General features: G+C 38.5%; 2 protein-coding genes across 3 annotated transcripts in view; both read left to right on the top strand.

The window, feature by feature from the left end:
- Positions 1-300: 300 nt before the first annotated feature.
- LOC130920317 (mpv17-like protein) lies at positions 301-15,864 on the top strand. Its single transcript, XM_057843433.1, has 4 exons — positions 301-971; positions 7,052-7,122; positions 11,923-11,952; positions 12,154-15,864. The coding sequence occupies exons 1-4, from the start codon at positions 656-658 to the stop codon at positions 12,388-12,390; spliced, it is 654 nt and encodes a 217-aa protein (XP_057699416.1). The 5' UTR covers positions 301-655; the 3' UTR covers positions 12,391-15,864.
- Positions 15,865-16,173: 309 nt separating this feature from the next.
- The window catches only part of bmerb1 (bMERB domain containing 1), an 11,452-nt gene continuing 4,491 nt past the window's right edge, over positions 16,174-23,134 (top strand). The window contains exons 1-2 of one of the 2 annotated variants that reach the window (XM_057843435.1): positions 16,174-16,416; positions 19,948-20,068. In XM_057843435.1, coding sequence (XP_057699418.1) covers positions 16,329-16,416; positions 19,948-20,068 — 209 coding nt within the window. In that variant the 5' untranslated portion in view covers positions 16,174-16,328. Of the gene's footprint in view, positions 16,417-18,538; positions 18,617-19,947; positions 20,069-23,134 lie in introns of those variants that run through there. The other variant, XM_057843436.1, reaches the window with a different exon arrangement.

Here is a 23,134-nt window from a genome sequence, read left to right as displayed (position 1 = left end):
TATTTTTAAGACATTGACACCTTTTTAAAATGATATCTCGATTCTTGCAGGAGTATATCGATAACCTTTTGGGATACAAAGTATCACGATATATCACCATTTCGATATTTTGTCACACCCCTACTTTACAACCAGCTGACTGGGGCTCTGTAAAACTATCCTCATGTAAAACCCGTGAGTGGTCACCAGCCAATCGTAACGTCGCCTATCTCATGGCCCTGGCCAATCTGTTCCTTGACTTTATTTAATCCCGCCCTAAAGACGACCGAGCCAATGATAATTGAATATGGGCCGGGACAGGCAGATAAACACGCCCCGCGAGACGGAGAATGTCGAGGCAAATGGGCTGCTTCTCCGGACCGACCATTCAACGAGCAAGTACAGAACACAATTTTGTCGAGGATTGACCTTTCTCCAGATGCAAACATAAACGAGTGATTGAAATTGTGAGTGTTTTCCATCGGATTTTTTTTTTTTCTAAATTTTGTTGACGTGAAGTTCATTGGGTAGATGCGACGCACGTCATTTCTCTCGTCCTGACCGAATAGCATTGAGTGAATAGTGTATTTTCATTTGATGTTGGTCAGAGCAATATTCATCCACGATGCCCTCTTTACCGCTGTCACGTTATAATACCGCGTGATATGTTTTATTTATGACTCCAATCATGATAAAGGCGGTCGTTAAACACGTCCGTCGGTTCCCGTGGGTCACCAATGTGACGTTATACGGTTGCCTGTTCGCGGGGGGCGACTTTGTCCACCAATGGTTTTCACAACGGGACCAAATGGATTGGAGACATACGCGGAATGTCGCCGTGGTCGCTTTCAGTTTCCATGGCAACTTCAATTTCTTTTGGATGCGCTTTCTGGAGCGCAGATTCCCGGGGAATTCTGCCGGGATGGTGCTGAGGAAGCTGATTCTGGATCAGACCACGGCTGCGCCCTTGGCCACAAGCGTCTTCTACACAGGTCGGTAACTTACCTACCAGTTGATGATTAACTGAAAATGCACGACTTATTTATCTGCTTACAACACGACCTCAATCAGTCTGTTTCTTCTGTCCCGAGTTCAAAGGTCAATTATTGCTCTTTGATTTCACGTGACTTTCTCCACGCACAATAGTTAGTGCATCCGGAAAGAATTTACATTTCTACACACTTAGTTAGGTAACAATCTGCTTCCACAAATCTAATTTACTGTGTCAAGACGGAGGTTTTGAATGCTAGATTTCAGGGGCGTCACTAGCTTTTAAGAATTAGGGGGGCTTAGCCCTAATGAGATGACCAGGATGTAAGTGAGCGTAGTGTTTTCTATATATATATATGTATCTATATATATATTAGGGCTGTCAAAATTATCGCGTTAACGCGCGGTAATTAATTTTCTAAATTAATCACGTTAAAATATTTGACGCAATTAACGCACGTGTCCCGCTCAGACAGTATTCTGCCTTTTGGTAAGTTTTACAGCAAGGTTTTTTGTGCTGTCTAACAGCGAACTCTTGTGGTCGCTTTGCGACATGGTTTATTGCTTTCATGCCAGTTCAATATGGCTGCACGACGTCTCGGGCTGACGCCAACGTTGTAATGTTGTGCTTATATGATCCTTGGACAAGATTTGTCCGTAAGTGTGGTTGTTGTAAAGAATGTACATATTATGTTAGTAAGCGAAATGTTATATTTTTTGTATGAGACGCTTTTTGTTTATGTTTAGTGAACCTGTATAGCGTGCTAAGCTAACGTTTTTGCTAATGCAATGCTTGTGTACTTTTTTTTGTAGTTTCACTACGGTCTAAAGAGGACAATGGTTTGAGGCCATTTTATTAATAAATCAGATTAAAAAGGAAGAAGTGTGATTATTAAGGCGTCGTTCACTAGCTGTCTAGCTTTGGAAACAGTAGACGCTTCGGAGTGAGGACAGCATAGACAGATTTAAATGACAGTAGAGTGAAATGCCCACTACAGTCCTTATGTACCATATGTTAAATATATATATCCATCTTGTGTCTTATCTTTCCATTCCAACAAATTATTTTACAGAATATATATATATAATTTACAGAAAAATATGGCATATTTTATAGATGGTTTGAATGGCGATTAATTGCGATTAATTACGATTAATTAATTTTTCAGCTGTAATTAACTCGATTAAAAATTTTAATCGTTTGACAGCCCTAATATATGTATGTTTAATCATAGAAGCTAATGCCATGACTTTCGGTCACATCACAGTAATTTTTGGTTCCTAAATATTTGTAAGTCACACAGATTCAATTTTGGGCACATATGTAACAAAAATGTCATTTCAAACCCTGAAAAATACTACTAATTTCTTGAGTTCTAATTTCTTGAAGTAATATCTGGGTCAGGCTAATTTGCCTTACACACACAAATGTATATGGCGGAAAACACAGACAGTACTGAAAAAGCAGTTGCTGCTCTTGCACTCCTCTTTAAAAGAAACTGCTGTAATTTAAGCCAAAGCAACTGTTGTGTTTGATAGAACTATATGTCTATATGCTGCCATAGCAGATTCATGGCGCATCAAGCCCCCGAACAATTTTTAATTTGTCCGTTTTACCCTGGAAACCTCAGTTTACAACGTCGCGTAAGCGCTTTTGTTTCAACCCAGCCATAAAACGAAGGTAATTAATTATAATTTTTATTCAAAATGTCTGTCATTTTTTTGCTTTGACTCATTAATTGATGTCTAATATTTCGTTTTTAAAAAAAACGACTTTAAAAAATTATTCACTCGCATATTTTAAACTTTTAAACAAACTACGTAACAATGAAAAAAATGGTGTCTGTAAAAAAGTCACGGATATCTACCTCATAACTATCGCTTAATTGTTTTTTTTTTGTTACTGTCGCATTTTCTCCGATATGTTAGAGATGATAAATAATTGATCCAAACAAAGAAAAATTGAAAAATAACGTTTTAAAGGGTAAATATATGAAAAAGAAAATCTCGACCACCCCTTGATGTCTGCGATTTCTGCATCGCGACCCTTGTTATATTACCATGTTTCACCCATAAAATCCCCCCCAAAATCCAACTATGGCCATTCACAGCTGTGTCTTGACACTCAGTGATACTGTACATGCTACATGGAGTTTTTGGATCAAAACAAGGTAGGTACGCGATACTGTCTCGTTAAAGTCACGGCGTCTTTAATTCTGCTCTTTCTTGCTCTCACCTCCAGATAGGGTTTTGCTGTTTAAAAAAAAAAAAAAAATATTTAAATGCCCTCCTGTTAAAAAAAATTTCTTCCCCCAGAAAATTGAGATTTTAAGCTTTCCAATGATGTATCACACACGCACATTGGACAATTTAGAAAGTTGGCCAAATTGGGGGTCTCAGAGCAGAACTTCAAGTCACCTGAGTGTTTTCCGCCATATCCAAATATTTACATACATACATACTGTATGTACATATATAGTGTAGGTATGTGTGTGCGTGTGTGTGTGTATGCTATATATAATCGTCTTCTTGGCTTTCTCCACTTTCTAATCATTACTCTCCTACTCACGTTTACAAAAGAGGTCTCTTCCCTCTCACTCTCTTTGCTCCTCTGCGCTGACTCCTAGAGGTCAATAAAGGTGGCGGAGTGATTATTATTAGTGTATTATTATGGCCATCCACTGATGATAATCGTACAGTACAGGCCAAAAGTTTGGACACACGTTCTCATTCATGCATTTTCTTTATTTTCATGACTATATACATTGTGAATTCATACTGAAGGTAATAAAACTATGAATAAACATGTGTGGAATTGTGTACTTAGCAGAAAAAAAAAAAAAAAGGAAATACTGAAAAACATGTGTAATATTCTTGTATCTTCAAAGTAGCCACCCTTTGCTCTGATTACTTTTTTGCACACTCTCGCCATTTGGGGTTGGGACTTCCATTTGTGTAGCATTGAATGAGGTGGGGCCAAACTTTTGGCCTGTACTGTACGTGAATGAGCTCCTGTACTCATCTATGCGTAAAGTGAGAAACACAGCTGATGTTCCAGATTCGAAGGAAGTCACCCCAAAGATAGTTGTAAAAAAGACAACCTGGACCTTCACAATGCATTTCAGACTAACTACTGATGTGTAGTTCGCGAACGAACCGGCTCTTAGAAGTCAACGACGGGAGCCGGCTTCTAATAGGGAGCCGCTCCTAATAGGAGCCGACTTTTTTTTTTTCTCCTGTTTTTTCCCCCCACTTCGGTTAAAGCCGCACGTGATTGGTCAAGATCCATGGTAGAAGGGGGAGGGTTAAACACACGTGCTGCAGTGAGGAGGAAGAGGAGGGGTTATATATTGGCCTATACTAATCTATATATAATATATTGTATATATATGTATAATATACTAGTACTTAGATAATAATTGGTTATGAATATGGTTTTTCTTAATGCCAATCTTCGCTAAAGACTAGCTAAAACTTTTACCTGGATGCTACTTTTTTCGTTTTGTTTTACAAATTTTAATTTATAATTTGTTGTGTGGTAATCAAAGCTTACTTATGTTGTTTTACTGTAAATAGTTAAAAACTTATAAATATACGCAACCAGAGATTGGAACTTTTTGTTGACCTTTTTTTGGGATGGGTTTGTTTTCTTTGTTTTTGTATTTTATAATGTATTCTTTGTTGTACTCCATCTTGAGTATGTTCAGAAGAATAAAAATAAAGCCATAAAAATAATAAATATTTGATCTACTGTATATTTTTTACATTAGTAATTCGTTTTACACATAATTTGACATTATTTTTGGTAGTAAATTAATTTAAGCAACAAAAAAACTGAGGAGCCATTTTGGAGCCAAAACAGCCGGCTCTTTTTAGTGAGCCGAGCCAAAAGAACCGGCTCTCTAAAAAGAGCCGGAATTCCCATCACTACTAGCTAGCAGTAGCTAAGTAGCAGCGTTATTTCAGCGCTGGGATGTAACTTTTGACCGCAAAACAAAGAAGATAAGATGTCCGCAGAGTTTGTCTGTAGAGTGGAAGCCAGGTTTTTCTATGTCAAACACGGAGCATTTGGTTTATTAATTACATGGGACTTTCTGCTGTTAGCTGGGGGTTGGAGCTAACTAATTGTTACTCCCAGCAGTGATAAATACTAATTTTCTTGAAATCGGTCTATGTTAGGCCTGAACGATATTGGAAAAAACTATTGTTGCAATTTTTTTGAGGTTTGCAATATATTGCGATATTATATTGCGGTATTATATATATATTTTTTTATCTTTTTTAAAGAAATTTTCACTAGATGACTTGAATAGCTGTTTGGAAATACTTTACTTGACACACCGTGACCACAGTGTATTCATATAATACCGTTTCATTTGTGAATGATGAAGATTGCTTTATGAAGGGATCCAGGAAGCCATGTCTGCACAAAATAGATCATTTATTGAACACAATATTTTACACTTCAACAGCAGCAAATAATAAATAAAAGAGCAGGTGCATTAGTCCCCTAAGTTTTTGACAAAATATAACAATAAATAAAAACTTCTGTAAAATAACAACAAAGTTGTAAACATATTTGAACAAAAATATTAAATATGACAAATAAAAGAGTTGTTCACAAACTATAACAATAAATAAAAACCTCAGTAAAACAACAAAGTTGTCAACATATTTGAACTTAAATATTAAATCTGACTAATAAAAGTGCAAGTGCATTAGTCCCCTGAGCTGTTTACACAAAATATTACAATATAAAACTGCAAAACGGCAACAAAGTTGTAAAAATATTTAAACAAAAATATTAAGTGTCAAAACTTTATGTGCAGCAGTACTATATATAGATATTTGAAAAATACGATTTACAATAAATTTAAATATAAAAGAAACAAACTCAATTCAACTTGTAAATAATTGACCTGAATAACTGCAAATAACTGATGAATAACAGAACCAAATTTCCTGCCTTCCTGATAGCTGTCACATGAATAAAAAGAAGAAAAGACATTCCTCCAGCTGTGTTATGTATTTGTCTGCATATTGTCCACCTTCCTTGCTCAGCAATTCTCAACTGGGTCTCATAGGTTTTTGGCCAAGACTACTAGTTTATCCACTATTGCAGGCTTGAGACAAGAACGTTGGCACGTAACAATGTTCCCACCTGTACTAAAAAGCCTCTGATGGGAAGGTCTTAGCAGGAATGCATGCGATGACTTGCTGGAGGGAAAGAGACGCTGTGCGCTCTCCTTCCCTCTCCTTCCTCAAAACAAACGTTTGTGGATTTTAAAAAAATGAAATGAAAAAACTATCACACGTCCTTGCGATGGGACTATTGCGCATGCGCACATCGCGATGGCGATGTTTAAACGATATATCGTTCAGGCCTAGTCTATGTCCAACCTTTATCCATCTATTCACGTTCACGCTCTACTCAAGACTGTCGGCGTCAGAGGTACACACGCACACAGTGCAGGTACGATCAAGTCACAGGGAAAACACGGAATGGATTTTTAGTGATGTGGGCATTCTCTATATGAAACAAGTGGAATGGATTGGATAAGTACGCCCTCATGGGGCTCTCTATCAGTGAGGGGGAACTCACAGATTTATGATCATATTTAAATTAATAATCACAGGTTACATAATTATTTACATTAACTAATATTCTGGCAACTTCATAGTGAATACGCCAGTTTTTTTTTTTTTTTTTTTTAATAAAACAACACCAATATTTTTAGGGGGATTGAGATTATTTTAAGCCCCCCTAAAATAGGCCCAACGACGCTAGATGTCATATTTAGAGGAATTTACTTTCCTTCCCATTACGAAAGTGACACAACAATGGGGTTTGTTCATAAATGTTTTCTCGTTTTTTTTTAGACAATCATTAGTAAAATGAATAGGACCAAAGTATTTCAAGACAACACTTCACAATATCATGTAAATACCTCACCAGAATTATGTAACTCACAATGAAAGAGATAGATATTGTGTAAAAAAAAATGAATGTGGATAGTTGAAGTTATAAAGTTTGCATTTTATTTATTAGTCTAATTGCATCTGGTATTCTATGTTTTAACAGGTGTCAGTTTCTTAGAGGGCAAAGAAGATATCATGGAAGACTGGAGAGACAAATTCCTTAACACTTATAAGGTGAGCACAACAAGTTTGTGATGTAATTGCGGCCGGTTGCTATTCTCTTTCAAAAGTCTTTAATGATATTTTAATGAAAAAAGGATCCAATTTTTCAAATGTGATACTCTTTAATAATAAATTTTTTAAAAAAACCTCAAAAGTCAAACACATTAGTATTCGTCAAAACCATAGGATTCAATTTTGTTCCAGTGTCAAACTCAAGGGCATAGGTTTGCATAGGGACGGTAGGGACATAACACTACCAACTTTTCAAGATGCTCAGATTGTTCCCACCAACTTATAAACATCCTTATTTGCATTATATAATGAGTTCAGTTAAATAACCAATTTAGATTGTCTTCCCATATTGTGTACGGATAGATTAGACCCTGCCATTATTAAGTGATTTCTTTTTATGTTCAGACTTACATTTATCGCTTTTCATTTGCTTAATGAGCCGGTCCATATTTTTCCCTCAAACACGCGTTTGATATGCTGATGACATGACCTCCCCGCCACACAGACACAGAGCCTCGACAGATTCATGTCAACAATAAGAGGAGGGATATTGGAAGTTTTTTTCAGCCAGCAGCAGTCACTGTAAGTAATGTAGAAGGATGTCAATGTTGTGGAGGTGGGGGAAACCACCAATTTTGCTACTGAAAGTCCGACCTGCATCAGAGTTAGCATAACATTAAGCTGTGTGAACTTGCTAACCTGCAAAACTACGACGGTCATGCCGCCTCCACAAGGAACCATGAAGTCAAGCTAGCCGTCCCTCATTTGGAACATTGTTTGCATTATGTGCATTACGGTAATGCACGGCAGTGGCCTCAGAGTGCAAGTCCCTTTATTTAAAAAAAAAAACAAACGGGGAGCTATCCAAGAATGGGTCCACTTTACGGGGACACTGACATGAACTGTCTTGAAAACACAATCTGTGAAATGAAATCACACATTTAGAATTTCATGAGAATAATTTGGTTCGAGACTTGGGGTAGTCTAGTATGCCTCAAACAGTGGGGAGAACAAGTATCTGATGCACTGCCGATGTTGCTGGTTTTCCCACTTGCAAAGCATGTAGAAGTCTGTAATTTGTATCATAAGTTCTCTTCAACTGTGAGGGACGGAATCTAATACAAAAAAACAGAAAATCACGTTGTATGATTTTTAAATAATAAATTTGCATTTAATTGCATGAAATAAATATTTGATACATCACAAAAATCGAACTTAATATTTGGTACAGAAACCTTTGTTTGCTATTACAGATACCAAACGTTTCCTGTAGTCCTTGACAAGGTTTGCACACACTGCAGCAGGGATTTTGGCCCACTCCTCCATGCAGATCTTCTCCAGAGCCATCAGGTTTCGGGGCGGCTGCCGGGCAACACGGACTTTCAGCTCCCTCCATAGATTTTCTATCGGGTTCAGATCTGGTGACTGGCTAGGCCACTCCAGGACCTTAAGATGCTTCTTAGGAGTCACTCTTTAGTTGCCTTGGCTGTGTGCTTTGGGTCGTTGTCATGCTGGACCCAGCCACGACCCATCTTCAGGGCTCTCACTGAAGGAAGGAGGTTGTCAGCCAAGATCTGGCGATACATAGCCCCATCTATTCTCTCCTCAATACGGTGCAGTCGTCCTGTACACTTGGCAGAGAAGCAGCCCCAAAAAATGATGTTTCCTCCTCCATGTTTCACGGTTGGGATGGTGTTCTTGGGGTTGTACTCATCCTTCTTTTTCCTCCAGACCCGACGAGCCGAGTTTAGACGAAAAAGTTCAATTTTGGTCTCATCCGACCACATGACCTTCTCCCATTGCTCCTCTGGATCATCCAGATGGTCAGTGGCAAACTTCAGACGTGTCTGAACATGCACTGGCTTCAGCAGCGGGACCTTGTGTGCGCTGTAGGATTTTAATCCATGACGGCGTAATGTGTTTCCGATGGTTCTCTTCGAGACTGTGGTTCCAGCTCTCTTCAGGTCATTGACCAGGTCCTGCTGTGTAGTTCTGGGCCGATCCCTCACCTTCCTCATGATCAGTGATGCCCCACGAGGTGAGATCTTGCATGGAGCCCCAGAACGAGGCAGATTGACCGTCAACTTGAACTTCTTCCATCTTCTAATAATCGCTCCAACAGTTGTTTCCTTCTCACCAAGCTGCTTGCTTATTTTCCTGTAGCCCATCCCAGCCTTGTGCAGGTCTATTATTTTATCCCTGATGTCCTTACACAGCTCTTTGGTCTTGGCCATTGTGGAGAGGTTGGAGTTTGTTTGTTTGAGCATGTGAACAGGTGCCTTTTATACAGGTAACAAGTTCAAACAGGTGCAGTTACTTCCGGTAATGAGTGGAGAACAGGAGGGATTCTTAAAAAAGAACTAAGAGCCGAAATATTTACTAGTTGGTAATGTATCAAATACTTATTTCATGCAGTTAAATACAAATGTATTATTTAAAAATTATACAATGTGATTTTCTGGATTTTTGTATTAGATTCCGTCCCTCACAGTTGAAGAGAACTTATGATACAAATTACAGACCTCTACTTGGCTTGCAAGTGGGAAATCCAGCAAAATTGGCAGTGTATCAAAAAGTTGTTCTCCCCACTGTATGTAGATCGGTCCTTGGATATCTCAGATTTTTTTTTCATTACTTTTCCCCATATCGCCTTTATATAACAATACTTTAGTTTGAGTCTAGGGGTGCTCCAGTGTCCCCCAGAAGTGGACCCATTCTTGGATAGCTCCCTGTTTTTTGATAAAAGGACTTTAAAATGTTTCTTTAGTAGTTTTTGAAAACAAAGGTTTGACTCGAACGTTGTATCACCTGAACCAATACACGTGAAAGTTAGTCTAAGTCAATACAGATTTATTTTGCCTTGATTATTTAGTAAGGGTGTAACGGTACATGTATTTGTATTGAACCGTTTCGGTACGGGGTGCTCTGTTCGGAACGGAGGCGTACCGAACGAGTTTCTGACGTAATGTAACCCTTCCTTTTCGAGGCTGTGAGTTGATGAGGTTAGTTTCTTTGTGTAGATTATATTTACTCCGTCTTCTCCACTATGATGAGGACCAACACGGTAGGACAGTATATAACCCAGAAACGTCAACGACGCGACAACGTGGCCGCCGCGAGGACGCAGTGAAACGCGGGCGTTAAAGTCATTCAGCCAATGCACACCAGTCGCAGTGCGGCCGCGTGTTAGACGCTTCCCAGAAGCGCCTTAACGCGACACACACGAAAAAGAACAGCAGAGTTTATTATTTGACGCGAGACGTGGCCCTCCTGCGTCAATACTACTAGCTAGGATCGGGCAGACCGGAAGTCACTCGTGTAAAAATACGGTGGATCTGGTGGATTTTCAAACTAACATGCAATCGTAACCCACTTTTTGAGTCCATCAGATCTCTTGAGTGGTAGATCGGGCACAGTTGACTTGTAATTGTTGATTTACAGCTGTCTTCTCTGCTATAATAATAACCAACACGGCCCCGTGTTCAATACAAAACCCTCCTACCACAACAAAACAAGTAGGAACTAATATCCACATAGGAACTAAAGTTATACAGCATAAAATATACAATATAAATGAATACTACATCACATTTGTAAAATATAAACGCATAATAAAATAAATAATAGCCCATTTAAATAAAATAAATTGAAATGAGCTAAAACACCTGTAATTAAATAATAAGAATAATACACCGATCCTGCTTACACAATTGAATATATTAATTTCTGTATGGTGCTTTAACTTGAGAAAATCCACCAATAAAGGTTTTGAAAACCGTTCATAAGAAAAAAAAAACAATTATTCATTGAGGCATTTCATTTGTAAAATACATGTTAAAATCTTTGTCATTGGGATTGCTTTTCTCTCTAGCAAAGGACTTCTTTTTTCTTCTTTCTTTCAGAAAGCTGACCAGTACGCGGGGTCTGAAAGGCAAATTGTTGGTGGATTATTATCTTGGAATACCTGCTACTTTTTGAGCAGAATTCTAGCTTTGTATAGGCTAATGTTCTTATTGTTGAAAGCACAAAAGTGTGTAATAAACAACTCGCACATTTATATTTTGCATTTTGTTTTCATACTGTCCCGAAAATGAACCGAACCGTGACCTCAAAACCGAGGTACGTACCAAACCGATATTTTTGTGTACCGTTACACCCCTATTATTTAGCCTATCAATTAATTTGGTTCAAAGTCGTGAGAAATGTAGCCTTGACCCCCGTTCAATAATTTGTTTGGTCTTATTAATGTCCCGTCCCTAGCAAAAAGTGTAAATGCTGATTATGTTGTTATATCGTCCCTACCAATGTTGAGACAAAACCTATGCCCTTGGTCAAACTGTCAATATCGTAGAACATTTATCAACACAACAGCCACTATTTAACAACTATGTTCATATCTCTTAACTATAATTCATGTAAAGATATGCTGACTGTGATGCAACAAAATTCAAATGACTTTCCGTCCTTCCTTCAATGGTGCATGAAGGGGGTGTTGCTTGTGCAATTGTAGAGGCATAGTTGTGGTATCCAAGGCAACTTCATAATATTCAAGCAAATGCAAACACTGAAACAGGAAATGCTGGAAATTAACAAGTCACTTTACAATAGCACAAAATAAAGTCAAGTAATTGCTGTTAATTGAGGAGAAAAAAACAGACATTTGCACTACTGTATTAAGTTTCCTTCTCAGTGGTCATTGTCACATTGTGCCTGTTTTAGATTGTTTATGTGGTGGTAACACACAAATAAACTTGTCTGACAGTCTTTAAGTGGTTCATCTCGTGTTCTTTTTCATTTCAGACTGGACTAATGTTCTGGCCGTTCATGCAGGTAAACATTAACTTTTTTTTTAAGGGATATAATTGGACTCTTGGCCATTTGTGGTAATATGTGACTAAGAAAAGTGAATGCTTTACAGCCTCTAGTTTCGTTGCCCTGCATTGTGTTAAAGAATAATCAGCATTTGTATTCATTTTAATTTACAAAACTGTCAACTGACAATGGTGCAAAACGTCGTTTTGTCTTCTCCAGTTTCTGAACTTTGCCTTGGTGCCTCCGTTTGTGCGGACCACCTTCAGTGGCTGCTGTGCCTTCGTGTGGGCCACCTTCTTGTGCTTCTCGCGTCAAAGTGGTGACGGCACCGCTGGTGCGGCACTTGCATGGATGTTCCCCTCCAAAGAGGACGCAGTGGAGAAGACAGACAATGTTAAACGGAAGCAACTTACCTCTCAAGATGCAGCGGTAAATCCTCCATCTAAACACAAGTGACATATCAGAAGAAGGTGGGAGTTATGGAGGGAGTAGAGAGCAGCTAATGAATCACTCAGGGGTCAGTGTTATGCTAATTTACAAAATATACTTATTGACTGCAACATAAGACACAATGATGTGGCCAGTGAGTTTATTATCAGAAGGTGCTCCTTAATAGTTTTTTAATGATAGGAGGCTGTTATTCATTTGCCGTCTTCTACAAACAATTAAGAATGATCATGTTTTCATTTTCATTACATCGATAATGATTCTTTCTCAGTCTCAGACATAGGAGTATATAGTGTTTATCAAGAATGCCATTACTTGCAGTACTAATATGAGGTAAAATCACTACTAGACAATTGTTTCAATCATACAATGGCTTTTTAAATATGAAAATAACATATCTTCTGTTTCTGTCCTGCTGCCTGATAACCTGATTTTTAGTTTCTGTGCTCATAAAAAGCTGCTGCTCACTAAAATAACCAGACAATGTTTTTTGGGGGGAGGTATTAGTTTTTTTAGTGTCTTCACTTCTAAAACAAGAAGGGTCAGGTTGTGAAAATGCAATTGGTGGTAGCTATCTTTCTAAACAGTAGGGGGAGCCCACAACAGGCTGTCTATATGAACTGACCTTCTTTTGAGTGTGTCTCAGTTTCTGAAGCTGCCACATGCAAACGGGACTTTTATTGAGCCACTGAAAATGAAAACTTGTGAAACACGTGATATTGTTTTGAAATGGTTGGTGCGAATATCACTTTACATTGGAGCTGCTGCTGGTACCTAATGGGAGCAGTGCTGATCCTCTTTATACTGTAAACCTATAGACACTATGTGTAATTGCTTCCATTATTTACAATTTAACAATTTTGTTAATGCAATGACAGTGTGAATTGGATAGAGATGTCTAACACCCTGTTCAAATGCGAGAGTTCCTTTTTAATATAAAAAATGAAGCCAAGATATATATTTTTCAGATCTACCATTATTTGTGACCTATAATCGGAAAAAAAAAACTCACCTAGAAATTATCTATTTTACCGAGGAAAACAAACAACTGACAAGATGTCGGTCCACAACTCTGCAGACACTCTTATATATGGGTATTTTGCTGTCTTTAGAATTGACTATTTACCGTACATTTAAACTCGTAATAAATAAGAATAAGTGCACACCTGCTACCAAAATGTGCTTTTAATCGTGTTTATATTTCTCACAACAATGTACAATCATGGAGTTGCGTATCATCAATACGTTTTGGTACAGGATGCAATATAATAAGCACAGTGTCTGCTTACAGTGTATGTATACACAAACAAAGCGATATGTAAATATCCACACGCATATACTCTATGTACTGTATCAATGAACATATAAATAGAAATACATCCACTTCTTGAATTTGCAAAAACAAGGTCCTTTTTGCTTTGTATGAATGTAACAATACCGTCTGCACCATTTCATTTACCACTTAAATGTTCATTTCAATTGACATGCTTCCTTATTGTTTTCAACGCATGATATTTTGACACAGAACCATTTGTATGAAAATCACTTATTACTATTAGTCTATATCTGTAGACTGTTTATTACTCATTTTCAAGCTAAAACTTCTGCAAAAAAAAAAAAAAAAAAACATTTTTGGGGGGAATATAAACCACTCCACGTAAAAGATTTCTATTATATTACAGAGGAAGATAGTTTCAACAGTTCTTTTAATACAGAGTATAATGTGATTCTTTTTTATTCAACTTGTCTTTTCAACATGAAGTAAACCTGTGATTGATTTTAATGAATATTGATGGTTATGACATAAAACTTAATTCTCATTTCTTGCACCAGACACCTTTCAACTGCACTGAAATGTTGTGTTTTTGTTGTTGTTTTTTGGGGGGTAATATTTATAAATGATTAGATTTGTTGTGAGTTAATGTTTAACACTGGAATTATACATTCAAATGATTGATATGTCTGTTTTATATCAGCTGTTCTTGCACTGACTACTGGCTTGTGAAACTGCACATGCTGCATTGATTTTGGTACCAGGAAGGTGATTTTTGATAGGTAATGTGGTCTTTTGTCATATTTTATCCTGCTTAAGTTATTGTGACTGTTATATAACAGATATGTAATATATATTAATCAATAAAAATACATAATGTACTTCTTTGTGGGAGTCTTTGCATTGACAAATTTAGATAATGAAAATTAATGTTTGAGTCACAAGCTTTATCCCTGAGCCAAGAGAAACCAATACTGAATAATATTCTATAACAATGCAGCAGAATATTATATCACTTTTTTTTCATTTGCGCAAATCACTTTGTCCTTCGCCGCCATCAACCAAAACAACAGACTTGTCCTAGACTGTGAGTCGTATAATTCTGTTACTTAATCGGGACGGTACAATGTAGACTGGTTACAAACAATCATTCAAGCAAAATCTTCAATAAACCAAAAATGCATGGTTTTTATAATGAGGGAGGAAGCTAAAGTATATAGTGCCTACAGAAAACGCATAGACATGCAAACTCCACACTAAAAATCTATGTAAGTGCTCAAACCTGCTCAGGAAGTAAAAGAAGGAGCTACAATTTGGATAGAATGATTGGTTATCCTCATTGGCTGCCATTGATGTCAGTGACAGCCAGTGAGTTAATGCAAAAGGGGATAACATTTTTGATCTATACTTCTAAAACAATACATGTACTCAGAAATTTGCAATACTGTACTTTATTTATATAAATGTATGCATGTGTTTACATTTTAAATGATCACTTCTACAATATTATTTTAGTGCTTACTGTGAAGTATGGGGGTGGGTCAGTGATGCTGTGGGGCTGTTTCGCTTCCAAAGGCCCTGGGAACCTTGTCAGGGTGCATAGCATCATGAATGCTTTGAAATACCAGGACATTTTAAATCAAAATCTGTTGCCCTCTGCCCGAAAGCTGAAGATGGGTCGCCACTGGGTCTTTCTGCAAGACAATGACCCTAAACATATGGCCAAATCTACACGGAAATGGTTCACCAAACACAAAATCAAGCCCCTCCCATGGCCATCTCAGTCCCCAGACCTCGATCCCATTGAAAACCTGTGGGGTGAGCTGAGGAGGAGAGTACAGAAGAGAGGACCCAGGTCTCTGGATGATTTAGAGAGATTCTGCAAAGAGGAATGGCTGAAGATCCCTCTTTCTGTCTTTTCCCATCTTGTGAAACATTATAGGAGAAGATTAGGTGCTGCTTTGTTGGCAAAAGGGGGTTGTACAAAGTATTAACACCAGGGGTGCTAATAATTGTGACACACATTATTTGATGTCAAATAATTATTTCTTCATGTGGGATTTTTTCCCCCACTGAATAAATGTACTTGTATTGAAGGTTGGATTTTTCTCTTTTTTCCATTAAGGTCCCATATTATTTAGAAGAAGAAAAAATATTAGAAGCTAAACAACACATTATTATTAATCCAATAATTATGGAGGTCACTGTATATGTTTTTTGTTGTTGTTGTTGTTTTTTTATATATATATTTTTTAATGTGACTAATTAATAAAAATAAACGGCTTGGAAAATGAATGAATATATTTTTTTTAAATGACAAAAAAAAAATCGCTCACCCATCTGTGCTAGCAGCCCGCCACGACACACTTCATATTAAATTTTGCATTCACATATCACTACTTCAATACTTTGTCGTAGTTTTAAAATCTGGTCTATGAAAAAAGTTAGTTGAGAGTCATCTCAGCTCAGAAACAGCGGGCGACTTTTGATTTCCTCGTCAGCAATGCGCATGCGCTCTGAATCGTCTCCATCCGATTCGGTACATCGAGAGACCAAGGAGCTCAGATAAAGATGCTCGGCGTCTCAGGCTCAGCCGGCTGAAAACCTGGCTCTGGGAGGAATTAGACTTGCATTAGACGTGCTCATTTAGAATCAGGCAGCTCTCTGGTTGAACATGGAGATGAAGAAGTCTTTTTCAGACACTGAGCGTGCGCTTAGGAGCTACGGCGCCGTGTCGCAAACGGCGTGGACAACGGACAAAGGTGAGCATTCGGGAAAGAAACCACGATTGTAGGTTGACGTACATCCTCGGTAATCTCATATCGTGTATGTTGTGGTTGGAAGACAGCGATTCTGTTTTAGTGTTAGCGTATGCAATGTGTATTTCTCATTTAAGGCCCATTAATTCGCCTGCACGCTGGCATGCAGAATTAAGAACATTTGTAATGTCATTGCAATATCATAGAATATAGGCTATCACAAAAAGGAACTGGATTGCACATGAAAACAATGCTAATTATGTTTAAAGATGGAAACTTCACATTCTTAATTTAAAGAACATATTCAGAATCACTGAAAACTTTAAAATTTTTGTCCAAAAATTGAGCATATGCTGGTTTCGGTACCAGCAAAACCCCTACCAAACCAGTGTTAAACAAATCCAGCCTTGCATCAACTAGTCTACCACAGATCCATTAAGGTGTATTCAATTTAACTACGAATCAAATGTAATTTTTTGGTACCAAATGACAAAAATTGATTAGAAAGTTTTTTTATTTTAATTTTATTTGTTTTTAAATCTTTCTGCATGTGCAGGTTAAATGTGAATGTGTATATGGAAAACGAAGAACAATTAAATCAATCATCTTTCATCAACAATATTGTCCAACATATATGTTTAAATTGACTCTTATAAACGACGTGTATTATAGTCAACACCAAATGCAGACATTTCTCACTTTGAAAGGAGTTATGAAATATCATTTACACACAGTAGCCCATTGTAAATATTTAATGACAATATTTTCAGACCTTACAGGCACAAAAAGAAAACCCTAGTCACGTTCTATTGTACATAGATTATTTCCGACGTATTTCGTTTTATTACTAAACCTGAATGACGCAAGTGATGACACAAGCATGCTCCCTGCTGAGGACAAGTCATCACAAGGGAACACATAGCGTGAACCCTGAAGAAAAGACACAGCTACTTGAAAATAGATCTTTTGTTTTCTCTCCGTATACAAACACCCAAACAGACAAGGGGGAAACAGAAGCACAGCCCCCTTCCTTGGCAGGTTTTCTTTCAAGGAGGAGGTAATGCGGTCCAAAGTAGGTTCTGTATGTGTGGACGATGTGACTGCAGGATGTGTCATCAGCTGGATGTCATGCAGATACTGACATTTACCTGTTATAGACCACCCCCGTTGTTTCCAACCTCATTAAATGAAGTCCTGGGCTATACTGATGATGTTAGTTAATGAATGCAGTGTTTGATGCATTCATTATGAGCAAGCAGAGACCTACTGCCATGTCTGCAGCTTGTCTTGGCGTAAACTTTGTCGGTGCAACGACACTGCTTTTCTCCTTGTGAGAAGCGTGAGCTGTTTGTTTGGAGTGATGAGCAGGCTCATAGCAGTATTTTGAAAGTCCATTCAGTGCAGTATGCAAAAATGTGGAAAGAGACGCTATTAAAAGCACTCGGGCTTGTTATGCACTGTGCTACTTAGCCACTGTAGGAACTTTTCTGATCTAGTTTCAATTCTGGCGAGGGAATAAACAAGCCCCCCTTTTCTGTTTGAGGCTCTTGTTTGCTTGCGGTGAGTCAGCTCCATACTCACTGACTGCAGCTTGGGTCTCTGCAGGAGCTACAGCTGTCTCATGATGAACAAACACTGATGTGGCGTAACTGAAAGCACGTCAGATAGTGCAATTTTATAACTTTTACAGCTTGGGTCAGTGCCCATGTGTGAAATGACAATACTTTCTTTTTAAAAATGATGCAAATGAGAATGTTGTATAAGGTTTATTAGTTGGAACTGTATAAAAGGCACAATTAAGGTTTATTTGTTGAAACTGCATAAAAGGCACAATCTGGAGTCGTGATGGCATATCACACACAGGCAGTGTTGTTTTCGTCAACGATGACGACAACGAAAATACTTCGTCGACGAACAATCTTTTTCATGACGACGGGTTAAAAACGTGTCTTGTGAGATGATACAAATTCAATTTCGTCTGACAAGAGTAGAAAAAGATGAAAATTCGACATAGTTTCCGTCATAAGTTCACAATGTGTGACATTTTCTTATCGGATGTGTAGTTAACACGCATCAAAGCAGTGTTTCGTCGTGTCACTCATGTGACGTATTGCGCCCTCCTCCCGCCTTCCACACATGCTTACTCACCAGTGTCCTACGGGCTCCAGACTTGCCTTTTTTGAAACAGGTCAGGTGCTGCTTGGTAAGTTTTGTTTTCTTATCTTGGCTAGATATGCCATGTTGCTATAGTGTTTAAAGGTCTGCGCTGAGCGCTCATAACACATTAAACGTACTTGTAGCGTTGGAATTAGCGTTTAGCGTGGTGTCGTTTTAAATGCTTGGAAAACTTTCTACATACAGTTCATGGGTTCTAGGCAAGTTTAATTAATTGAAAACAATGTATTGTTCTCCTGCTGAGTGTGTATTATCATCACAAAGATGGTGATGTCCTTGTACTCTACAATTATGTCCTCGTCTGTTAATGTTCATTTGAAATTGTTGGAAACCTTTTTATGAATTTATTTATTCATGGAATAAAAGTTCTGAAGTTTACAAACGAAAACATTTTTGAGCAAAAGTCGACTAAAACTAGAATTTGGATGAGTTTTCGTTGACTAAAACTAGACGAAAACGAAATTTTTAAATGACTAAAATATGACTAATAAGTATTTCGGTCCAAAAGACTAAGACAGATGAAAATTAAAAGGGCTGCCAAAAACAAAACTGCACACAGGTTTTAAATCTCAGCTCAAGCTCTCCTATGTAGATTTTTTTTTTTTTTGCATGGATTGTTCATATATGCACTCATTGACTGACAAAAAGTTGAATACCACGCCTCTTGCTCAAAGGTAAAAGAATTTAGCTTATCTATGACATGTATGAATGGATGAATAACACCAAAACAAAACTTTACATCAAACTTTGTACCCAGCTCAGCCAGTTTTTTGTTGTTTTTTTTTAAAAAAAAATTTCATATAAAATGTTCTGCTGTTTTGAATTGTACTGGTTTAAGACAATCAAAACAGTCCAGTTGTGATCGCTCAAGGCCCAGAGAATCAGCTTGGATGGGTGTTCCAATGGTCTTTATTTAAAAGTATGTAACCTGCTTGTTGTGCATGCCTGACTAATGCTAATATATTCCAGTATTTTGGCAAGATCGCTTGAGTTTAAAAGGTACAGTGTAGTGGTTTATGTGTGTATGATTTTAAATTTCACTTCCATTTCATACTTGTGCAACCTATGTGTAAACAGTTGACTGGTAATCCTCTGCTCATACAAGTAGACGGAATTGTTAAGATGAAACTGCCAATTGTCTGTAATTTTAAAAGGTTTTCCGGTCTTCATGTATGTATGCATTCATGTATGCAATGACTTTCAAAGCATTTTTTCCCCGCATAGATTGGTCAGCTGCGAAATTTAGACACGAAAGTCTTGTACCAGACTGGCAGCTTGTATTTGAGCGTGTGATGAATCTGTTACTGTCCTAATTGGAGTAAATGAAATGGAGCTACGCTTTTTTTGTTTGTTTCCCAGGTCACTGTGACGTGTCCATGGCCGAGAGCACCATGTGTCCAGAAGAGATTGAGATGGAGATGGCTCGGATCCAACGCCTTAGGGAGGTCTTGGTGCGTCGGGAGTCTGAGCTGCGCTTCATGTGAGTGGCAAATGTTCTTTTATTTTTTGAAAGACCAGATGGAGGATAAACACGGTGAAGATTTGATTACATAAAAGGTCAGAAGAATGCCAGCAGCTGTCATTGGTTGCCGGATAAGGCTGAGAATTTGTTATTGTGATGCATCACCCATTTCAGCATTGGTTATCAGTGGTGGTTGGTCGGGTTTAGATTCCAGTCTCAATCTGCCTTGTCAATCCGAACTCTTTGGGGGTATTGAGACAGCAGTGCTGGCCGATGTAAGTCAAAATATCAGCAATGACCGCTTTTGTATGACCATTCCAATTTACAACTGACCTTCATATTGTTTGTTCAGGGCAAAAGTTATGGTAAACAAAAACAAGCCCTAATACATGAATTCAAATAATAAGCCTTTCTGATGAGTATGATGCATTGTATTGAGATGTCCGGTATTAATTTTGAACTGCTCCAGGCATACAAGGCAGTTTTGAGCTCTTATATGGCATTTTTGTACTGCATTGATAGTTTATATTAAGCTAAATGTGATAATAGTGGTATGAAGAGGTGGATTAAGTCACTGAAGGCCAAGTATCAAATGCTGTGCCCTTCACAGTTAATTCATTAAAGAACTATAATCATTTTTTTGCATTCTCATTAACATTAGTTTCAAGAATTACAGATAGGCCTATAGATTCCCACACTCATGATGACTGACAGACAAAAAGGCACTAAAACCGAGATACGGGTCATCTAAAAATGCGGATTTGGCGTCAAACATACATAATTTGCTTGTCTTTTGTTTTTGTTGATAGGGTTACATGCGGTTTTAGGCTTCTCATTTATAGAGGATGTGCATTTTATGCCATTTTTAGGGGGGAAGGGGCGGTTAAATGTTTTTAAATGGCAGATATTTTACAAAATCTTTTAAAAGTAGCTTTTTGGAAAAAATTACACACTCAGTCATATTGCACATTTGTTTTGAGTTGTAAATGTGTTTTTGTTTGAAGCACACCTGAAATGACCACTACTGGCAATTGTTTCTGTATGCGCTGCTAGATGGTCTCCCATGATGCTGATTGACTTTGTGGAGAGCGCAATTAGTTCAAGTCAACATGAAAGCCTCATTAGTTAGGCGTCATGCGTTTTTTCTCTCCTTGTGCCAGCCTGTGTTTTGACTCCAGAAGCCACAAAAACACATTGACAAGTGTAAAACTGGTGGTCAGAGGGCAGACACTTCTGGAATCCACTGACAGCACTGAGATACCCAAACACCAGGCTGCGGGAGGGAGGAAAGCTGCGAATGGATCAGCATGCGGAGAGAAGGGAGGGGGAGACGGTGCATGAGTCATCAGGCTGATGTATCGCTGGGAGAATTAAATGTAGGCATCAGTGACAAAGAGAAGGGCAGAAAAGATGAACAGGCGCTGTGTGTGTGTGTGTGTGGGGGGGGGGGGGTCATGTGGAGACCCTGAGACGTCAGCACGGATTGGATTGATCAGGGTCGCATGTTCTCCATCTGCCAAGCGGGCTGATATCTTCATGACAAGCTAAACAGCAATTCAGGCTCACCTGTCACGTCAATTTGACAGGCCTTGCCTCTATTTAGCTTCAGGATCTAAACACTGACATTCACCATGTTTTGAATGTTTCCAGGTGTTTCCAATGTATTATTTACTAGTATATATACATATACAACCAGTTAGCAAAGAAAAAAAAAACTTACTTTTTGCCATTTTAATTTGGAAGGCTGTTCAATTGGACATCTATCTTTGTCAATGGCAGTGAATGAGTAAAACCCTTTATAGGGCACTCATGTAACTCATTAGCTGCCACTGACAGCGCTAGACGTCCAATCCATTTTGGCTGGTAGAGGCAAGCAGCGAACGATGTCTAGCACCGTCAACGACACCGAAACAAGCATGTAAGCTAGTCTTCCCAGTTTACATGAATTGGACGTGTGTCATTTTCAATGGCAGGCTAGGAGTTAAATATGAAATTTAAAAAAATAAAATGAGCAATGGAGTGTTATTGGGGGGCCAAAACCAGAGTGTAGTTCTGTTTTTGTTTTCATTAAAAATGGTTGTCTTGTTATTTTGAATGTCTAATGTTACTTTTCATAGGTGGACATCACATTTTGGGTCATGTAGGTCAACGGTCTCCAACCTTTTTCTCACCGCGGACTGGTAAAGGCATTCCAATTTTTCTCACGGTCTTGTGGGGTGCCAAAGACGAGTGTGTGTGTGTGCGCGTGTGTGTAAGACGGCAAAAGACAGACCCTTTCGCGGCCAGGACACGAAATACGAGTATAGATGCATTAATTTTTAATTTGCACATGAAAGCCACCATTTTTATTATTGGGGGTCAGGAGATTAAAGTCCAACATGATGGAAAAAGACTTCACCGTGGCCGGGAAACAAAATCCAAAGTACGAAGGCATTTAATTTTATTGACTTTTAGGAAGAGGACGAGATTGAAACAGCGTGGTACAGGAGCCACTTTTCGAGCTCTCCAAAGCCCAGGAAGCAGTCGCTCCCACATACAAAATGAATGCGTTTCCGTGCTGCAAGCTGGGCACTGCTGTTGCTCATCTGACTAGGCCTTTATGCCTGGTGCACACAAGGCACCATTGGCGTTCTGCACAGTGTTCTGATCGCTCCCAAGAGTCTGTTTATCGCACACCAAGCGCTGTTGGCGCTGCAACAAAAAGTTTCTGAAACGTACTCACAGTGTGCTGCTATATTTGTTGTATGAAGAGTAATTCATGCTCTTCTACACCTACTACACCTATGCAGTGGGTGAGTAGGTGTAGCAGTGTTGACAGATTGGACTGGTTCCCGCCGCTGGGTGGGTTATGGTTACGATGTGATTGGGTTGGAGACTGTTCTGATCTGGAAACCCTGAGGTGCAGCGGGCCATTGGATCCTGATCTCTACATCTGAGTGCCGATGGTGCACACAGGATTTAAAACGGAAATAACTTTCTTGCAGACCCATGCCAAGGGATTCACAGATCAGTATATGGACCGGTGGTTGGAGACCACTGATGTTGGCCATACTTGTTTACCAACTGTAAATGTGGTGGCCGACA

The sequence above is a fragment of the Corythoichthys intestinalis genome, chromosome 8 (genome assembly GCF_030265065.1).
Source record: "Corythoichthys intestinalis isolate RoL2023-P3 chromosome 8, ASM3026506v1, whole genome shotgun sequence".
NCBI classification, from domain to species: Eukaryota; Metazoa; Chordata; class Actinopteri; order Syngnathiformes; family Syngnathidae; genus Corythoichthys; species Corythoichthys intestinalis.
Note: the sequence above shows the minus strand (reverse complement) of the source record. Positions and strands in the feature narration are given on the sequence as shown.